This window comes from Chelon labrosus (assembly GCF_963514085.1).
Source record: "Chelon labrosus genome assembly, chromosome: 9".
In the NCBI taxonomy this organism is placed as follows: Eukaryota; Metazoa; Chordata; class Actinopteri; order Mugiliformes; family Mugilidae; genus Chelon; species Chelon labrosus.
Window position 1 is genome coordinate 9,617,156 of NC_140359.1, and position 19,739 is coordinate 9,636,894.

Below are 19,739 nucleotides of genomic sequence, written 5' to 3' on the forward strand. Positions count from 1 at the left end.
ATTTTCCTCCCAACAGAATGGCCCTTGTAGGTCTAGCCACAGTGAGGCCTGTGCAGAAAGGCCATGGAATAATTAAGCAAACTCTTTCCATGCCACATCACAGAGAAAAATAGTGAATATTTCTTTTTTGATCCTTTTGGTAGAGTACCATCTGCTTCATAACACAGTCAGAAAGCCAGGGCAAAAGAAACTGTTTACAAAACCGATTTCACAGTTGTAATAAGCCTGTCAATCACGTACAGATTACCAAAAACAAGCAGCAGTAGGCCAGGGGTGACAAGGTCAATACAGGTCAGCAGAGAACCATCCATCATGGCTGACACACAGGGAGACATGCTGGCCTGTACATACCCGTGTTTAAACAAAGATCACTATGGAGGCACTCATGCTAGGCACACTGACAGGCATAACACAACCTCATTACATCTGATCCCAGTTATGAACACTGTAAGTTGTATATTACGGAACACATAACAAAAACAAAGGAAGAAGAACGTGGACACGCATGCGTGACTATTCTGTTATACTTTTGTTTAGTCGATATTTAATTGGAAATCTTGATATTCAGATTTTGCAAAAATACATTCTGTCTGCACATTATTTTATTTGCACTCTCAAAATGTGAAAATTTCTTGTTTGCGTGACATTTATCAGGCTCAGCAGTGAACGTCATGCTGTGGCGATTTGGTTCACCTTAGCTGTTAAGTGAAGACTACGTGCCCAAAGCAAAAGCAGTATTCCAAATATGAAACTGGCCTACCACTGTGGCAGATGCTGTAATTAGTGTATTGCATTGTTTGATGTGTTGTTGTAAAAAAGACTGTCATCCTGCTAGCATATTTAGCATAGTTTAGCATGGGTTGTTCAGTCGCCATCACGGTCATGCTTACAGTATTGGTTGTAACCAGACACCCAACCCAATCCCTGGCTGGAAGCTAACAACAACATTTAATATTGTTAGTATTAAACTAAGTAGCTTTTACTTTTCACTTGTTTCTTGTTGAATGTATTGGTTCTTTATTACTTTCAATTAAAATGACATCAACTGTGAAGTGTCCTATACAAATATATTTCTTTTAAAATGATCCACAGTCGATTGGCTTATGTTAAAAACCATCAAAAACACAACTTGGAGGTCATTCCCAAGATATTTGTTCAAACAAATCTAAACTCTGTTGTTTAATCGTCTTGAAGTCAAATATGGCATCCATCAGTGTTCCCCACTAAATGCAACTTTTAGGGGAATTGCATGCAAGTGGACTACTTTATAAAGTTTCCTTCTTCTAGTAACTGCATGCCTTCCCTACCTGTTCTGCTAAACTTAGCCATCTATACATAGATCAGAATTTCACCCGCAATAGATCATGTCTGATACCCCCACTTTTTCTACTTTGAATGTAAACGTTAACGCAAAGCGACCACACATAGCTGGCCATGGAGTAATTATTTGCAAGATTATTGTGGAATTTCACATCTCTAAAGTACAATTAGCTGAGTCCTTGTATTATTATTGTCTTGCAAAACTGTCTGCAGAGGGGCCCCTGTGTCAGAAGAGTTCCAACATTTTTATTATTTTAACCTACATTTAGCTCACATGACGCTTTTTTTTTTTTTTTTACATAAACGTGTCTAACTAAATCACTACAAACCACTACAACCTCCCTGGTGAAATGAAATTGAATTTATATTTTTTTCTGGTCACTTTTAGTGCCGTTTTCCACTAATCCAACTGTATACCTGTGTGTGTTCTTCGTCTGAATTTGCGCTGCATCATGCTATGTTGTGCACAATGTGTGCTACGAAGATTTCACTCAACCCCTTGCCTTGATAAAAAAAAAAAAAAAAACGATAAAAGAAAAACAATGATGTCATGCTTTTCCTGTTTCCAGTTCTCAAGGGGGCACGTAGTTACAGAAACATCAGCTCATGGAAAAAGAAAAAAAAATCTGTGCTGTACATCTGCCATTCTAGACTATAAAACTTGTATGGGACTGCAGCTGTCGTAATCAACATTCAGCATCAGCACAGATCAAGAGTTGGATGATGAAATGCAGTTTGATGTGATGTACCAAAATGCTGCAGACCACTCAAGGGCATTGACATACATGTTCACAATTCACTAGTTTCACAGAAGTTATGTGACTATGAATCTGAATTTGCTATACAATAATTGGACCTGTTTATACCTTTTAATAGATTACATCAAAAAGTACCAAAATAAATCCAATTTTTAAGGAGTTATTAAACTTGACATTACTTGTGTGTACTAATTCATCTGGTCACAAATCATACTCATAATAGAAGCCTTCCTGCTGCTAAACCCAAATGTACTGTTAAGCGACCAAACTGCACTCTCAACGTGTTCATTCATCCAACACAGGAGCCCATCTGTGAAACATTTCCAACCTGAAGCCACTTTCCACGAGCTTTCCCATGTGGTGCTAGCAGCTTTAAAATGCATTGATTGGTTACCGTTTCAATATGGGACTAACATTTTCCCCTGACATTTTTATGAAGCAGCGTTCCCCCATCTGCTCTGGATTACAGATGGAAAGAGAACTAATCACTACGCCGACACCGCGATTTTTGGATGAGACCCAGTGAGTCACTCAAAACAAAGGAAAGTGCTGTCATTCACCCGGTGGGCAAAAAGTCAGCTGCAGCTGTCATTCAGGAGCGGAAAGAGGAGGAGGAGAGCATAAACAAATGATTAACAGTTCACTGTAACACATGACACGCGAGAATATAAATCACATTTTCTTTGATCAAAAATCTCTTTAGAGGATTAGTTTATCAAATGAGTGGCCAGTTCTTCAGTTTGACGTAATCTTGGAAGTCACTAAATGAATTTGTCCACTTCTTGCCGGTCTGGTGTCTTTTGCCAGGAACTTTGTCCCACAAAGCCAGTTGTTCATTCTCACTGTCTTCAGGGGAAATATTTAGACATTTCAATTCACTCAAGGAAGAAATTTAATTGACAGCGGAAGGAATCAACAGCTGTTTGACATTAAATACTACACATGAGCCGTACAAAGAAGAATCCATTGAACTAAGATAATCCCTTATGCATAATTTAAAGGACAAGGTTGATGGTGTATATTTTTGCAGTGTATTTATTTTAATTCTTAAAAATAACAGTAAGTTGTTGCTAGCAGTTTACAGTCAGTTACATATCACCAAATGATCCCCCGAGGATGTCACAGCAACTGACATCAGAAAAGGTTAAACGCTTTTTCAAACAGCGTTTCCATTCGTACTAGACGCGCTTAATAACGCACGGAAACATTTCCACAAAGCTGAAGTATGACTGTTTTATGAGTAGAACGTTCCTTGATAAAAAACACATGAATGTAGACTGTAGAGGGCTGAAAGACAACCGACTGGATTTCACATATGCACCGAAGCCATTATTTAAATCTGCAGGCTTAAAGGGAACCCTATGGAACACAATACGATGGAAAAAGCTGATAGCGAGAATACAAGCAGCACACATGAGTTGCACTCATAGTTAAGAACAAGATGTATGCTATAGCTGCAAGACTAGTATGTTGCTGAAACTTCATTAATTTCTTCCCCATTCTTTTCCTGTTTTATTCGAACCCTTACACTTTTAGGGGTTACAGTTAACAACACATAAAAGTTCATCACCATCTGTAACAAATTCAGTGCAATGCACCAGGAGGGAGAATCACACATCCTCTGCATTGTAAAACGAATTTGAAATTTTATTAAACACAAAGCCACAATAAAACCCTGAAGTAAATGTTTGCACAATCCTTTAACATGCTGTATAACAGACTGGGGCATGGTGCGATGACTACTTTTAGACGCAGCAATTATGTCTAATTTTTGTTTGCTGAAGACCAGCAGTCACTGATTAACTGGTGCTACTACACGCTGAGCAATTGTATCAGTCGACAAAGCTGTAACAACTAGTAAATACCTGGTCAGATAGGTGCATAAATTAGTAAATTCCTCTTTAATTAAGCCTTCTGAAGTTCCTTTGCACTAGGTGGTGACTTTATCGAATACTACATATGTTAGTAGAAGCAGGAAAGCAAATTAAAGCATTACTGGTGAATTAAAAACCTGAATCTTGCTGAAAACAGGAAGACAACGAGAGTTTGTAAGTCATTGGCAGCACTGTCCACACTCTGACAGGACGTGTTTCATATCCTTTTGTCCACTAAAACACATGGATATTAAATATCCACTTTTTAAGCAATAACACAATCATCCCCTTGCAAGATGCACACTGCAGAGATCCAGCCTCGTTGCAGACATCTCACCTCCAGGCTATAAAACAGGGTCAGCAGCCGCTCGCCCAGACCTGGTTTTAGTCAAACACCTGGAACTACTTCCTATGTGTCATTCTTTTTGCGCTCCCTCTCTCAGGACAAGTGTTCATTCACGCACAATTAGGGCCCAATCGGTGTAACGTCACTGCTGTCCACCACCAGAAGAACCATGACAGCCGCGCCAGAAATAGTGGTGGTGGTAAACCGGGGGCAGGAGGTTGGAAATTGGAGTAGTGTGTGTTGGTGTGTGTGTGTGTTTGTGAGTGTGTGTGTGTTGCTTGTGTTGTGAATGCTTTTGGATCTCTTTTGTGCCATGGGGAGGAGGGGTGGAGAAAGAAGGCTGTTGCTTTAAACAAGAATGTGTTCATGTTAAGGGAGAGGGGGAGGCTCTGCCTACCGAAACACTGCTAGAGGATTTTTCATCTTTTTTAAAAGCACCAAGGAGAGAGGGAGGGAGAGAGAGAGAGAGAGAGAGAGAGAGAGAGAGAGAGAGAGAGAGAGAGAGGTGCAGTTGAGAGAGACGGCCTCTTAGAGCTGTGAGGCAGAAGTGATGGATTCAGCCCACAGGAAAGTGACAGTCTTCTCCTAACGGGCCACAGGCAGTACACAACCTGCCCTGGACTCTCACTGATCATCAGGAAGCTAACTCCACCGTCCAGCTGAAGTTCCCACTTGTCTCTTGAAAGTGCTCCAACTTTTTCAAGTGGATTTGGAAACAATCTACTCTGTTTTGGCTGGGGAGTTTCTTGCAAGTTGGGCTTCTGTTGGGCTAATGACAGTCTGTTAATAATAGGCTTTAAAACGCCACAGCCTCTACACTGCTGGAATGGACTAAGGTGACAAAGAGTGAGTAACTAGACGGGCAGAGCGCAGAAAGGGGGAGAGGAGGACGCAGGGGTGCAGCTTTCACACTTGGGATGACTTTCTACCAAGAGAAACTTCAAACAGCTCTGGCAGGAGGGCAAGGCAACTGAGGGAGCCTGATCAGCACTGTGACGTTATCTTGTAAGCATGATCCTTCCTTATTTATACATGTATCTCACTGGTTATGTTTATATGTTTAACAGAAACTGTGCATGTGTATATTACTTGTTAATTCAAAAAAATACCTCAGTTGAATGCACTGATAAATTGTCCACACGTTTAACAAGTGATCTTATAGGGCAGGCAGTGACCTTTGTTCGCGTGACAAAAGCCGTCACAGATCTCAGAATCAATCAAGCCAGTGACATTTCAAACACAATGGTTAAGCACTTAGTTTGTCATCTTGTTAAAGTGATTAAGGTCAGACTTTGGCTGTTCATTCTCAAGCTGCTGAACTTAAAATGAGCAGTCATCGTTCAGCATCTGTTATCCCGCTCAGGTCGGTGCCAAAGGATAATTCTACTTTACGAAGACTACCTGGACTGATTATGATAGAGTTGGCCATCAGCGGTTACTCCAGCACAGGGGATGCTGGAGAGTGAGCTTTGAGTGAAGTGCTTATTTGCCACGGATAAAGGCAGTTTGTTGAACGTCATATGCAGCAAGGGCTTTTTTATGATAAGCGATGAAAACAGGATTTATTTTCAATTACGTAAAAAGAAACATTCACTTCTTAAGTAAACACTAAATAAATAGATAAACTTGCTATCTCAAGCAGACTGCAGCTTCAGGATGTTCCCCTGGAATCAAGAGGACAGGGAAGCAGGCAGCTGAATCCCGTCTTTGTTTCTGTTGCCAGGGTAGTGTTTGGATAAGGGGGCTTTGAGGTAAAACGCTGGAACTTATCGAAACAATTCCCAAGACCCCCTGCCTCTATGTCCGAGATCACAAGCGAGCTGTAGGAGAACGTGCCGCATGGGGCAAAATCTAAATTTGAACAGAAATTCTGCTGCTCCATGAATGGTTAAAGCAAATGCTGTCCTCCATCCTCGAACTGAGCAGGTAGTTGAGGTTAATCGTGTTCCACATGTCATGTTACACTCTTACAGGGAATACATGCTACAGGAAAGAATGAGGTTACCCTCGAGGTAAAGTAATAGTGCAGATTACCATGAGCAAATTAAATTTGACCTCGATCCAACACATATTGGGTGTCATGCCGGAGACTCTGCCAGTTCTCAGCAGAATTGGCGCTAATTTGAACATGCAGCACAAAGCCGCCCCGCATAGTGTCTCTTTGGCTGCTGACAAATGAAGTGCTGTTCGGTTGTGTTGTGATCTCCTGTTTGCGGATAACGATGATGTGATTGCAAAGCATTCACACAGAAAGTGGGACACTGAGAATGAGGTCAGTAGATGCAACAATACGTCTTGTAGGTGCAGCGGGGACGAGGGAGATAGTGGTCCTCCATCTGCAGGGTCTAGCTCTCTGTGTCTGCCACTGCCAATGACTCTCCATGTGAGTATGGCAGTTCACTCTAATGAGGTGACGAAGAATGTGAGGAATGCCATGCTTACGCTGAAATGAGAGGGGCTGGGGTGAGAGACATCAGCCAGTCTGAGCAAGGCTGCCCACCTTCTAATTAATATGTGCTGAGCGCGACCAAAGTGGCTGGAGTACTGTGGTGGTCAGAGACAGCGTGAACACTTAATGTAACACAGAGTACAAACCAGAAGAAGGAGGCATGTAAACACTGGATTAACAAAACATTTTGTTTTGAAGCAGACACGAAGGAATTAGACGAGCTGTTAATCATACTACCACGAAGGGGGCAGTTCACTGCACATCAGTCAGTTGCCTTTAGGCCCAGAGCAGAGCGGACGTATGACACTTCTCAACACCAGTTAATCATCGCCGCTATTAGCCGGTCAATAGCAGCTTGTTCAAGGGAACTGATTTCAGGACAATAATGAGCCACGGGGGCTGTTAACAGCGACGAAGGAGGCGAAGCCCCTCTGTTGTTCCCTCTGGCAGACTGTGGATGGGTTAATAACAGGCTGTCTCGGCCGGGGCAGATGGGACTCTCGCTCCGGTCCCTGGGAGAATGAGCGCAACCAGTGTAGTTATTTGAAAACACACATTAACAGAAAAACACTCACAGACATGCATATACCACATGCCGTTACAAACATTTCATCACAAGCTGCAAACATTTTCCCCCTCAGCTTTGAAGTGTAGTGGAGCCTAGAGCAGGAGATTCCAGGCTAACGACGTCCAAAATGGGACTCCTCCGCAGCAGGGGCCAAATCACACGGCATCTCTCAGAGACAGAGCTCATGTTCCATGGGGAGAAACCGCAGGAGACACTGGCCAAATACAGTCATCAGCACATTACAAGGGACAGGTTTTGAGCTACTTCATTATCTTGGTATGGGCTGACTTGTAAGTTATTATTAGTGAATCCTTTAGGGCAGGATCTATAAAAACTTCAGGACAGTGTGAAAAAAATTTGTGACAGTACGATCTTTGCATCAATCACCTTTTGGAGAGGTGACATCACAGAGCCCCAGCTTTGTTAGCATGACTAGTACTGTGGGAAAACTTCATACTGTGCTGACAGAGGATCGTTTCATGGTAAATTTAAAACAGGAACAGCTCTGTATGTTATGTAAATTGTGATATTGAAAAGGTAAGTTACACAAGAGTACAGTGTTCTTTTCTGTGTATTTTCCATCTGTCTACCTTCCAGCATGAAAAAGTGTTTACACATTGGATTCTAGACAGATAAAACCAGACTAGTCGAATGTGCTAGGGGTCATGTTCTTGGAGGGCGCTGCATTTCTCTTCTCCACGTCTCCAACCTAATGTGCTGGCTGCACGCCCGGATTAACGAGACAAAAACATTTCTGCTCTCTTCCCAATTTTGTACTCAGCATTATAGGGTAGATTATCTTTCACGCAGAGATAAGATACAACAAATGTGTGAGGGAAGCGCCTGTAAGATTGACAACCATTACGCAGCTCTTATGCAGCCAACACAGGGCTCTCTTTAATGCTTTATGATTAGACAGGCCCCTTCTGACTCCGGTGAGGTGTTACACAGGACCCCTCTGTAATCCAATATGCAGCAGCTTTCAATTAAGGTGCCCCAGGAGTTCAAGGCCTTGTTATCCTTACACAGGAGCTACATTCTCTGTCAGCAGTCGGTGGCATCTCCTCTGCTTCTAATAATACCACAACATCTTGAAAAAAACTGCCAGTACTTATTTTTCTAATAAAAAGAAAAAACGAATTCTAGGGCATTTAAGTTCCTTACTCTCCTGAACACTCTCCTGAAAAGTTAAGGGTTGATGGGAAGGAAACATAATTTAAGAGACATTTTAATCTAAACTACGTAGGTTATCATTTATAACTAAATTTTATACAGAGACAAAGACAGAGTGTTTGGTCTAAACGTAAAGACAAATCCATTCAAAGTGAAATAGGTTAGCATGAATTGCCTTTCATTGTTTGAATACTTCATTCCTACTGTTGGTGAGAGCTATAGACAGGGCTGACGCAACACGATCAATATTCATCAAACACGTCCTTGCATAGCTACATTCACTAGTGTCTCAAATTTTCCATAAGCAAAGATGTCCTGGCCTGCGAAAGGAAACAGATAAAAGTGTTTCTGCATGCGGAGGACAAGCAATGGCAGCCGCCCAAAGAGAAACAGTGCCAATACAGCAAACTAAGCTAAACACACTCTTGTACCAGCGATGTAGAGACCAGTGCATCATTAGACAAAAGAAATATTTTTCTTAGAGGCAGTGAAGGGGATTAGTAACTTTCAAATAGCACCCAGTAGTTTTGAACTGATTCAAACCTACCAGGATCAAGACACAATGTATTCAACAATTTACACTTAAAAAGCCACCGGGAAGTGTGTGCGTTTACCAGTAGCGATGTGTTCTGTGTGGCATCTATGACATTTCTGTGTTATATAACAGACTTGAATATGGAGAGTTGCAGCAGCCACTGTGGTGCTCAGCAGGGTAAAAGCACAGTGTCCATTTAGATCTAATCTTTTTCTGTAGCCCAGATTTCGGAGAGCTGTAATGGCCTCCAGCCCTGATAATGCTGAGATGTGTATGTGCAGGTCCTCTGTTTGTTCTTTCCCATTAAAGAAGGATAGGACCAGTGAATCCTGATGGACAGCCTTGTTCAGCAGTGAAGGACTCCATTCGTTAATTCAGAATGAGGATGCAGCCCAATCCTGAGGGTTTTCAATTATAATAGTAAATGAAAAAAGTTTTACATCGGTGCACTCACACAGTCTGCTGCTTAACTTCTACAAAAGTTCTACGATTTTTCACTGTAATAATGTTCTCCACTTTCTTACCCATTGTGTTCAGGCTTTGGTGAGTTGGACATTAACTCATGGAGTCCCCTCCAATGGTCCTGCTGGGGCTCCTTTTAGTTTATGGACTAACCTGTGGCGTACAGCAGACGCAGGGGAGTCCTTCGGACAGCAGCCATGGCAAGGACAGGACCCAAGAATTTGAGAGCAGTGAGGATGGTCCAGAGAGAGAGTTTCTCTATGCTGGAAGGAGCAAACGTGCTCCAGCTGACCCGCAGCAGGACAAGTGCTCCTACACTTTCATTGTGCCTCAACAAAAAGTGACCGGAGCCATCTGCGTCAACTCCAAGGACCCGGAGGCCATGCTGGAGAATCGGGTCAATAAACAAGAGTTAGAGCTGCTAAATGTGGAGCTACAGAAACAGAAAAGGCAGATAGAGACCCTGCAGCAGCTGGTAGAGGTGGATGGAGGTATTGTCAATGAGGTAAAGCTTCTGAGGAAGGAGAGCCGAAACATGAACTCCAGAGTCACGCAGCTGTACATGCAGCTGCTTCATGAGATCATCAGGAAGAGAGACAATGCCCTGGAATTGGCACAGATGGAGAACAAGATCCTGAACCAAACCTCTGAGATGCAACAGCTCACCAGCCGATACAAAGATCTCGAGCACAAATATCAGCACTTGGCTTCTTTAGCCACCAACCAGTCATCTCTCATCGCCCTGTTGGAGGAGCAGTGCCAGAGTCGACCTCCTCCACGTCACGTCCCTGTACCCCAGCCGCGGCCTCAGCCGCCTCCATCTCCACCACTCAACAAGCCTTACCAGCCACCTGTCCTCCCACGCATCAACAACCCAATCAGCAATGAGATCCAGAGTGACCAGAAGTCTCTACCACCTGTTCTTCCAACAATGCCCACTGGTACACACAGTCCGTCCACCACAAACAAACCCTCTGGTGAGTGTTAATACATTTGTTTTTGGTGGGTTCTAACCAAACATGCCAGTTTTCATACAAAAGATTGTGTGTCTGAGCTGCTTAATCTTTAATCATGAGACTACACCAAGTACCCATTCTTCCAGTCATAGACAATTAAAATATGCGCCACACATTCCCAGAGAAAAGGGAGTGTAGTGAGAACAGAAACGCTGTTGTCTTCCGCCTTTTGAGATGCATATCTAACCTACCCCCCACAAAAACACAAAGCATATTAGCGGGAAAATACGTGTGCCTAAACGGGTGTCTGGCACCAAGCCCATCAGTCTTTTGAGCACATTTGATTTAAAAGTTGATGTGAGAAGCATTTTGTGGGATCAGTTGCCGTCTGTTGCCGTTCCCTTTCATTGGAAGACTTCACTTTGATGGAAAATTGTGGAAAGAGAAATTGTGGAAAAAAGAATTAGCTTGCCATTTTCACTGGGCTGCAGCATGTGAACAGTAGCCTTTGTATGGATTGTTTGAAAGGACACAAGTAATTTCCTGCCTACAGCCATGCAACTAACACCCTAAAACGTTACATAAACCCTTAACACGAACAGAGCGCTACTAACCATTCAGGAGTGGAGGAAGGAAGAGATAGACACATGAGGGAAAACACAGAGATTGAGTCTGAGGAAAAGGGGAGGGGCTAAGTACAAACAGAAAGAGATACCCAAAGTCAGTGATGTCATTTGTTCCAGTTGCACCAGGCAAGAATCAGTCATATGTTCCACCGAAGCAGCAGACTTTATCAGGCAGAACAGAGCAGGGCAGAGCAGGGCAGGGCAACTTGTATCTGTTCAACAGAGACATTCCTGAGTGTAAATGGATGGCTGAGCGTCAGCCATGAAACAGATATCCAGACTGCTTGCATAAAGCTTAAAACAATCTCTAAAACATACGTGTAATAAGAAATGCTTTGTTTCTTTCACGACTCCTCTTTTTCTTCTCTTGTAAACTTTTGTTGCACTTCTTCCCTCACCTCGACCTCCTTCCTTGACCCCGTATTCTCTGTCCATTCGCCCTCACTGTATTCAAACACTTTGTAATGTGGGCCAGTTGGCGAACCACACAACTGTGAAATCTTGGGAACTTAAATACATTTAAAGCAAATTGTAGCAAGTGAGCCAACTGCCCCATTAGTGTTTTTCCACATGTGCCAGGTTTGGATTTTAGGATAGAATCACATTGGCACACAAAACTTAGGTTTCAGTGATTTGCACCATGAAATACCACAAAACTGACAAAACGTGAGTGGATTGAATGTATCAATGCGGAATACAGCATGCTTGGCAATGAACTATAGCTCTTCCTAGAGAGGCTGCGCTATGGTTTCTTTCCCATTAAGCAATACTTTTTCATAAATGCTGCAGAAGCTATGTAGTTATTTTATAAAGTATATAATAATACTGAAAAATAATCTGGAAGACATCCTGGCAAATGAGTGGAGTGTATGGCACAGATTTAAAAGCTTAATTGATTTAGTCTCGGAAATCCTCTCTGCATGTGAGGCTTTAATAGATGTGTCTCCACTGAAAGCGGTGTGTCTGTGTAACATAAATACAGAATAAGTGGGAAAAATGTAAAATGATAATGCTGGGTTGTAAAGTATTGTAGATGACTGAAGCCTTCTGCTGGTCTTTCATCATTCAGTAGTCAGGATTCCCTTTGCCCTCTTGCCAGTGTTTCTTTTGGCTGCACAGTGGCAGCCATTTCCTTTGTGAGACGAACGGCCAAAGTCAATTCTACTGTTAAAATAAGAGCTTCTGCTGAAAAATGGGATTCCCTGTGTTAGAGTATAATAACTCTTTGTTGTCACTATGGGTTTTTTTCTGCTTCCTACTCTTAACTTTTGACTCACCATTGCAATTGACTTACTTGCTTGTACATGTCGTGTTGTAATCTTTCCCTTTAGGTCCATTTAAGGATTGTCTGCAGGCTCTGGAAGATGGCCACACAGCCAGTGGCATGTACCTGGTAAAACCAGAGAATGCAAACCGACTTATGCAGGTGTGGTGCGACCAGCGACACGACCCAGGTGGCTGGACCGTGATCCAGAGGAGGGTGGACGGCTCTGTCAACTTTTTTAGAAACTGGGAGACATACAAGGTGCGACAACCTCACACCAAATCAAGGACCTCATAGTTTGGAAGGGAGCCGGTGGCTCATGTAGGGTGTTTTGACACTTACCAGATGTGAACGGCTAATGAATAGGTAATTGTTAAGCTTTCAAAGTGTCTGATGTAGTCTGGTGTAGAAGCTGCCACGGCCACAGCCTTGTGACTCATTACCTCCAGGAACATCCATATGAAATGACTTCACACCCAAATAAAACTTTACTTAAATGTCACATTAGTTGGTTGTGTAACCAAAAAATAATTATATTTCCTGAGTATTGCATCATATCCTGTTGAAGATCCGAGCAGAGCATTTATATACCCAGATTAACCAATTTTCTATATCTTTTGAAAACAAAAACGTCTCACAGGGATAAGGCATTCACTAGTAAACACTTGCAGGGCAACAATTCACAAAGGTCCTGTTTTCATCTTAGAATTGGACAACAACAGGAATATTTCCAAGACTTTCACAAAGACCTTTAAACCGCATGAATCAAACCAAATTGCTTTTTTATACTTATCAGAAGGAGGTGGTGTTTTCCATAATGCAAAACACCACAGACCAACTTAAAGTATGATCAGAGCCAGAACAAAGCCATAAGACAGCATCCAGTTTGTGTTTTTAGTTACAAAAAAACAGTGGGAATCTGGTGCAAGCTATAAACTTGAATCAGAAGGCCCATTTATAATAATGTTCCTTGACGATAAGCAACCCCATAGAAGAGGCAAAACTCATAAAAGAGCTAAAACTCATAATTACCTCCAGAGCAGGAGCAACGACCCTGAATCATCCCCCAGACATCCACACTAACTGTTCAAAGCTTTTCACAGAACATTCAGAAAGGATTTTCTAATCGTACTGATAATGTTTTTCTTATCGCTGCACTTCACAGCAAGGTTTTGGCAATATTGACGGCGAGTACTGGCTAGGTCTGGAGAACATCTACTGGCTGACTAACCAGGGAAACTATAAGCTGCTGGTCACGCTGGAGGACTGGTCTGGCAGGAAGGTGTTTGCAGAGTATGCCAGCTTCAGAGTGGAGCCTGAAGCTGACTTCTACAAGCTAAGGGTGGGCCGTTACCATGGCAATGCTGGAGATTCCCTTACCTGGCATAACGGCAAACAGTTCACAACACTGGACAGAGACCATGATGCATACACAGGTACACAACTCAGAGTTCAGATATGTTAAACTGGACGCACTTTGACACATTAAAACCAATGATTTTGTGATGTTGCTGATGATGTTTATCACTGTTTGGTTTATTTTCCAATCTTTCTAGGTAATTGTGCCCACTACCAGAAGGGAGGCTGGTGGTACAACTCTTGTGCCCATTCAAATCTGAACGGAGTTTGGTACAGAGGTGGACACTATCGCAGCCGCTACCAAGATGGAGTCTACTGGGCAGAGTTCAGAGGAGGAGCGTATTCGTTAAAGAAAGTCGTCATGATGATCCGTCCAAACCCAAACACCTTCCACTAGGCATCCAAGGATCCCGTGATGTGTTTGTCACTAAACTAAAATCTTTCTAAATCATTTTTGCTTAATAGACAGAAACCAGGGCAAGTCAGATGTCAAAGAGAAAAGGTGATGCTGTAAGTGCAATATCAAACCATCACGACAATGCTGGTCCCACTGACAATTCAAAAAATATGTGCCATGTCCATCACTTGTCTGTTCATGTGTCTGAGACATATAAACAGTGGGTGTGCTCTCATTTGATGTAAGTAAGTAGCTTTGAGATAGGAACCCTACAATATATATTTAGTATATAACAAACAAATGAGGTTGACACAGGAAATGTATCCGGTGACTATCTTTTAATTTCATTCTAAATACATTTTTCAAACGTGTACTTTTTAGAAACAGTGACATTTATTGCTTTGATATTGCGGCCAGTTTTGTCAATTACAGTGAAGTGTACTATTCAAAATATTTTTTTTTTTTCACATGCCAGATTCTATTAGTTGTCTTTGTATGATGCAACCCTTGATTTTAAAAAAATATACATATATATCACAATTTACTCATTACCAAAACCGTGTTCTCTTTAATATCCTTTTTTTTATTATTATTATTTTTATTTTTAAGAAATTCAAATCTTGAATTGCTTGAACAGGTATTCACCAATTTGCTTGTATGAATCAAGCACTGTATTTACTGTATAAATTTAGTGGTTTGTTGATGTCAATAGATCCAACACATTGCGTTTGTACATAAGATATTTGTAATATAATGTATTAAAACTTATGTCACTATTAAGTTGCAATAAAATATGTACAGCTTGTGTGTCTCTCTTTTTTTGTGTCTCTTGGTACAACACTTACTTAGTATAGTTAACGAGAAGTCATAACTTCAGTTTCGTCGGTCGAGAAAGTTTGCTAATGTAGAATTCATTTATTTAAATGTGAGTTTAAAAAAATATGTTCATTTGACTGGATTAACATTGTTTTTTCGAGATCTGCCAGCTGTCATGGACATGGCATCTTGAATGTGATTTAATCACTAATCCTTCATTAATAACTCAGCTAATAATATTACTCTTAATAAAGAGTTGATATGAATCTGAAAGGAAATCTGGATGTGAGTCCAGTTTTCTGACAGCAAGAAACTTTTCAAGTAGAGATGCACTGATCCTTACTATTGATCCAATACTGGATGTTACTGAGCTCATGTTCTTGCACTTATACTTGTATAATAAAGTTAACATCTTGTTAGCTGCGCAATAGGTGCATTCACAGGTCAGCTGGCTGTTATTGAGGGCTTTTGGGTCAGCCTTAGCCTGCTCCTGCCAAGGACATTTACCAGCCAATAAAAATACTCCAGCAAGACATTTTGACCCTGTGGAACTTACTAGTAGCATGTAGTACAATGCCAATGCTTAATGACGTGCAAACATGAACTGGACTTGCACCCAGGACAAAACAATTTTTGGAAGTCATTGTTAGAACTGTAATTTATTAAGTACTACTATTGGTGCTGTGCATTTGAAAAGTGACCAAATGTAAATACCAAATTGCAGTGTTGCCTGCGTAATGCACACCTCTAAAACACAAGGTTCAACTCTTTCACATTTCCCACTTTCACTGTAGGGGTTAAAAGTTTGACCTTTCATGGAAGTAGATTTGGCATCTTGTTGTGACATCACATGCTTTAAAAAAAAAAAAAAAAAACATACAAAAGATGATGTTTTCACTACTGGGATAATATATTTAATTATCCTCACTTAGAAACTACTCCTGCATTAACAGTTTACTTGCTATCTATAAATCACTCAATATGAGAAGTCAAATAGTAACAATTAACATTTTCTCTTATATCATTTTTAAAGCAAGTTTCAGTTGTTAATACTGCCCATCACTTAATATGTTGACATTACCTGTCCCTCTATATATACATGCAAGAAAAAAGTATACACAGGATATAACCCTCTGATACTAGTTTTTGAACTTGAATATTTGATTTTCTAAATGGCATAAAAATGGTGGAGGCTGTATTGGCCACAGTGCAATCCAGATATTCTTTACTTTAATTGGCACTAAACTAAAAATCAAGAGCACGGAAAACATCGGTAAATGAGACACATCTCAAAGTACAGTAGCAGACTGACCAAGCATGTACGTTTGAAAAATGTCCTTGTTTCTCTTAACACAAAGCTATGAGGAATGGTTGCATACAAGCATGTTGCCTCAGTATTAGCACAGAGGTAACTTACCAGAGAATGACAAATGCAATGTGACAGGCTTGCGAAGCTAATGCATCCAGCAGCCGCGTCCACTGATAGCAGAAACCACCTTTACTTCACGAGTACGTGTCAGGGAGATTTCCAAAGACAGCTGGAAAAGGAAGCAAAACTGAGTTAACATTGCAATGAACCGAGCACCATTAAGGTCATACACTGTAATCAAGCTGGAGTTGAAAAAAAAAAAAAAAAGATTAGACAGTTTAACCCTGCCTCTCGCCCAATGACAGCTGAGACAGGCTGCAGCACCCCCCGCGACCCTTCACAGGACAAGCGGTTACAGAAGATGAATGAATGAATGAATTAATGATTAGACAGTTTAGAGAGTATCTGAAATCAATGTGAATTCCTGTGACTGGCAACTTAGCAGAGATTGTTGAAAGAGACTAATTATCAACAGAGCAAAACATGCTGTGTCCTATTTATATTCGTTTTCTCCAGAATTTACAATGGTAATCTTTTATGCTGCTAAAGTAAAGATGGATTCTTATATAATAGAAACCAAAACACTGGTCCTAAATTAAACTGACAAGCACTGGCTGCTAAATCGGGATCGTAAGTCAAAGCTAAAAGGCTTTCTTCCCTGTGACAAAGATGCTTTGGAGAGGACAAAGGAAGACGTTCATCACAGTCACCGTCACTTTTGTCAGCTGTGTTTTTACAATAGATGGATGGGACCATAAAATGCTCTTTGTAACAAATCACTCTGTCTTCCCAGATAGGCCAACATTTTCACAGCAATTATATCTTAAAAAACTGTTCAAATCTGCTTTGTCAATTAACCAAATTGCGGTAAAAGAGAAGATGGTGTTTCAACGTCTCCATAAACAGAGATGACAGACTCTTTGGATGCCGCGTGCGTCTGAGGACTCACCACGATGGAAAACCGTCAGCAAGGGTGGCCTGAGCAGCCCCCACTCCTCAACCAACATGGAAAGCCTTGAGCTGACACAGAGCTCACTCAGCAAAAAAAAAGAACCGCATTTCCTGAGCCTTCAAACCTGAACCTTCAAACTGGCCTGTATTGTTGTTCCACATCTGTAAAAGTCAGTGTCCTTGTTCTTTTCATAGAAGCGCTTTCAACGTCACTGTTCTCCCACAAAGCCCTTTCACTTCACCATGAGTAAATTAAGTTACATCAAGGGGAACCACTGTACCAATTTTACACTGGAGGCCTTAACCGCAAACATTTCACGCTTTTATTCAGACATGCCACATGTAGTTTAGTGTTAATTATTCAAAGTTCTACTAAATACATGGAACAAATTATGGGCTTAAAAGATAATCCAGTCACATTTAAAAACAATGTGGAACTCTGCATAGCTGCAGTAAGTATTATGTAAAAAAAACACTCCAAGCATAAGACTTGAATTGAAGTTGTCAGCGCTTGTGTTCCGGATGTTAAATGTTTTGACATCTATGAAAGAGCTCCTTAGAAGAGTTTTCCACTGCAATGACTTTTCCCATTTTCCTGTGGTTGTGAGCCAGCGTCATGCTAAACAATCTTTTAGCCAGTACATCCATAAAACGGCAGTTGAATTATATAATTTCAATAAAGTTGCATAAGTGCCATCCAACAACACTAACGGTTGTGCTCGCTTTTAAACAGAATCTTTCCTCCTGTAGAGAACCGGCAGCTCGAACGGATTTTTTAAGCCAGCGGGAACCATGAGGTGAAATCACATCCATCTTTCTGTCATCTTTTTCCTCTTCGCATTCATTGCGATCACAACATCTTTCTATCTGTCATAACTCACCGCAGACTGTGGTATGAGAGCTATGCTATCATTTCAGTGTCTGTCTCTTAAATCCTAACATGTCAGTGTAATGGAGTTTTCCATTAAGGTGACCCAGCAGTGACTTGAGCGGAGCCGATAGCTGCCATGGTCCATTTGCAAGTCAGCAAACACACAACTCTGTGCAATACCAAATAGTGAGATCCAACTCAAATGTGCACAGTAAAAGGTTACCAGCATCTTTTTCCAAGCCATTTATTTGAACCGCTGCTGTAAATTGATTGTGATGCATATGGGAGTTATTAGAGATGCTTATAAATAGAAACTCATAATAATGCGGTGAGGCTTCGTTTTTTGGAGAATAGTCACTTAATTGTTCATTACTTACATAGTGGAACTCTTGGGTTCAAGTTCTTTCCGTTTTCCGAAAGCTCAGCATTGAACTGTCGGGATGTGTGCAGATTTGCTCATAGCTTTACAGCCACATGACCACTGTTTCATGTTCTTCCAAATGGTCTGAGAGTCCTCTGCAGGGGCCTTACGGGAACTCTCTCAGGGATTGACAGGAGGAATTTTCCTTTGCACAAAGCAATGTAACTATGCAAGGTATTACTTTGGCTTTCCAACAAAACTTCATTAGCGAGGTATCTTTACTGTCAGACAAGTAAAAATCTTTTTCTACACATGTACTGCAGCCAAAAGTCCATGTAATGCCATACTGATGTGCGAATGGAGCAGATAATACAGTAGTATGGAGAAATCACAGGGAGCTAGTTTGTGTAGTGATGTGCGTCATGTCCTCCCACTATCCAGTGGCCACCCTTCGCCTAAACCAAGTATTTCCACTAGTCAGGACACATCCGACACGGACAATCTCCAGTTGTCTGGTTTAAGTGCTTCCATGGACAATCTCCAGTTGTCTGGCTTAAGTTCTTCCATTTGTAGTGCAGGTGGATTTGGTTTGGTCGCATACTGGTAAACAGTCCATATTGAGAGCAAGTGTCTTGTCTTAAAAAAGGGGCAGAATGTCCTGTCTTACCCCGTCTGCAAGCAAGTGGTTTTAACCATGGGTGTTGTTTCTTAAATCTAACTACATTCTTTTGTCTAAAGCTGCTAATCAAACAGAACAAAACTCCAGCGCATGAAAAAAGATGTATATTGGATATCTGTTATCCAGATATCCGCTGGCGGCAGTGTAAGCCCGGAAATACAGACCATTGCCAACGGAGGTTAAGTCATCCCTCTTTAGTTGAAGGGTTCCCAGACTGATCCATGGGCAATCCTTCAAAGCCAAACAATGTTTACGCTTCATTTGCATTCTACAGCTCTCTTTATCAATAATTGCACACAGATACAGGACACAAAGGCACACATTGTTGCATGATATTAGTTTGATAAATTAATGAAAAGTACTGTTACTGGCAATGAAGTGCAACCAGTTTTTGAGTGGAAACCACACTGGAAACGGTTGAGGTCAATGAAGGTTTGTCTAAAAAGATTAACTCTAGAAAAACTAACTCTTGACTAATTACTATATTTTACTAATACCTATGTGCTTCCTGCTCTATAAGAAACAAGCTGTGGTCCAACAGCCCAATGCAGGGACAGCTGTATGTGTAACAAGAGGCTCTGAACCATTACTCGTCCGTGAGTCAA

General features: G+C 41.3%; 1 protein-coding gene across 1 annotated transcript; it reads left to right on the plus strand.

The window, feature by feature from the left end:
- Positions 1–4,790: 4,790 nt before the first annotated feature.
- On the plus strand, positions 4,791–14,773 carry angptl2b (angiopoietin-like 2b). Its single transcript, XM_084550749.1, has 5 exons — positions 4,791–5,303; positions 9,561–10,462; positions 12,399–12,592; positions 13,497–13,767; positions 13,888–14,773. The coding sequence occupies exons 2-5, from the start codon at positions 9,586–9,588 to the stop codon at positions 14,085–14,087; spliced, it is 1,542 nt and encodes a 513-aa protein (XP_084406875.1). The 5' UTR covers positions 4,791–5,303; positions 9,561–9,585; the 3' UTR covers positions 14,088–14,773.
- Positions 14,774–19,739: the final 4,966 nt, after the last annotated feature.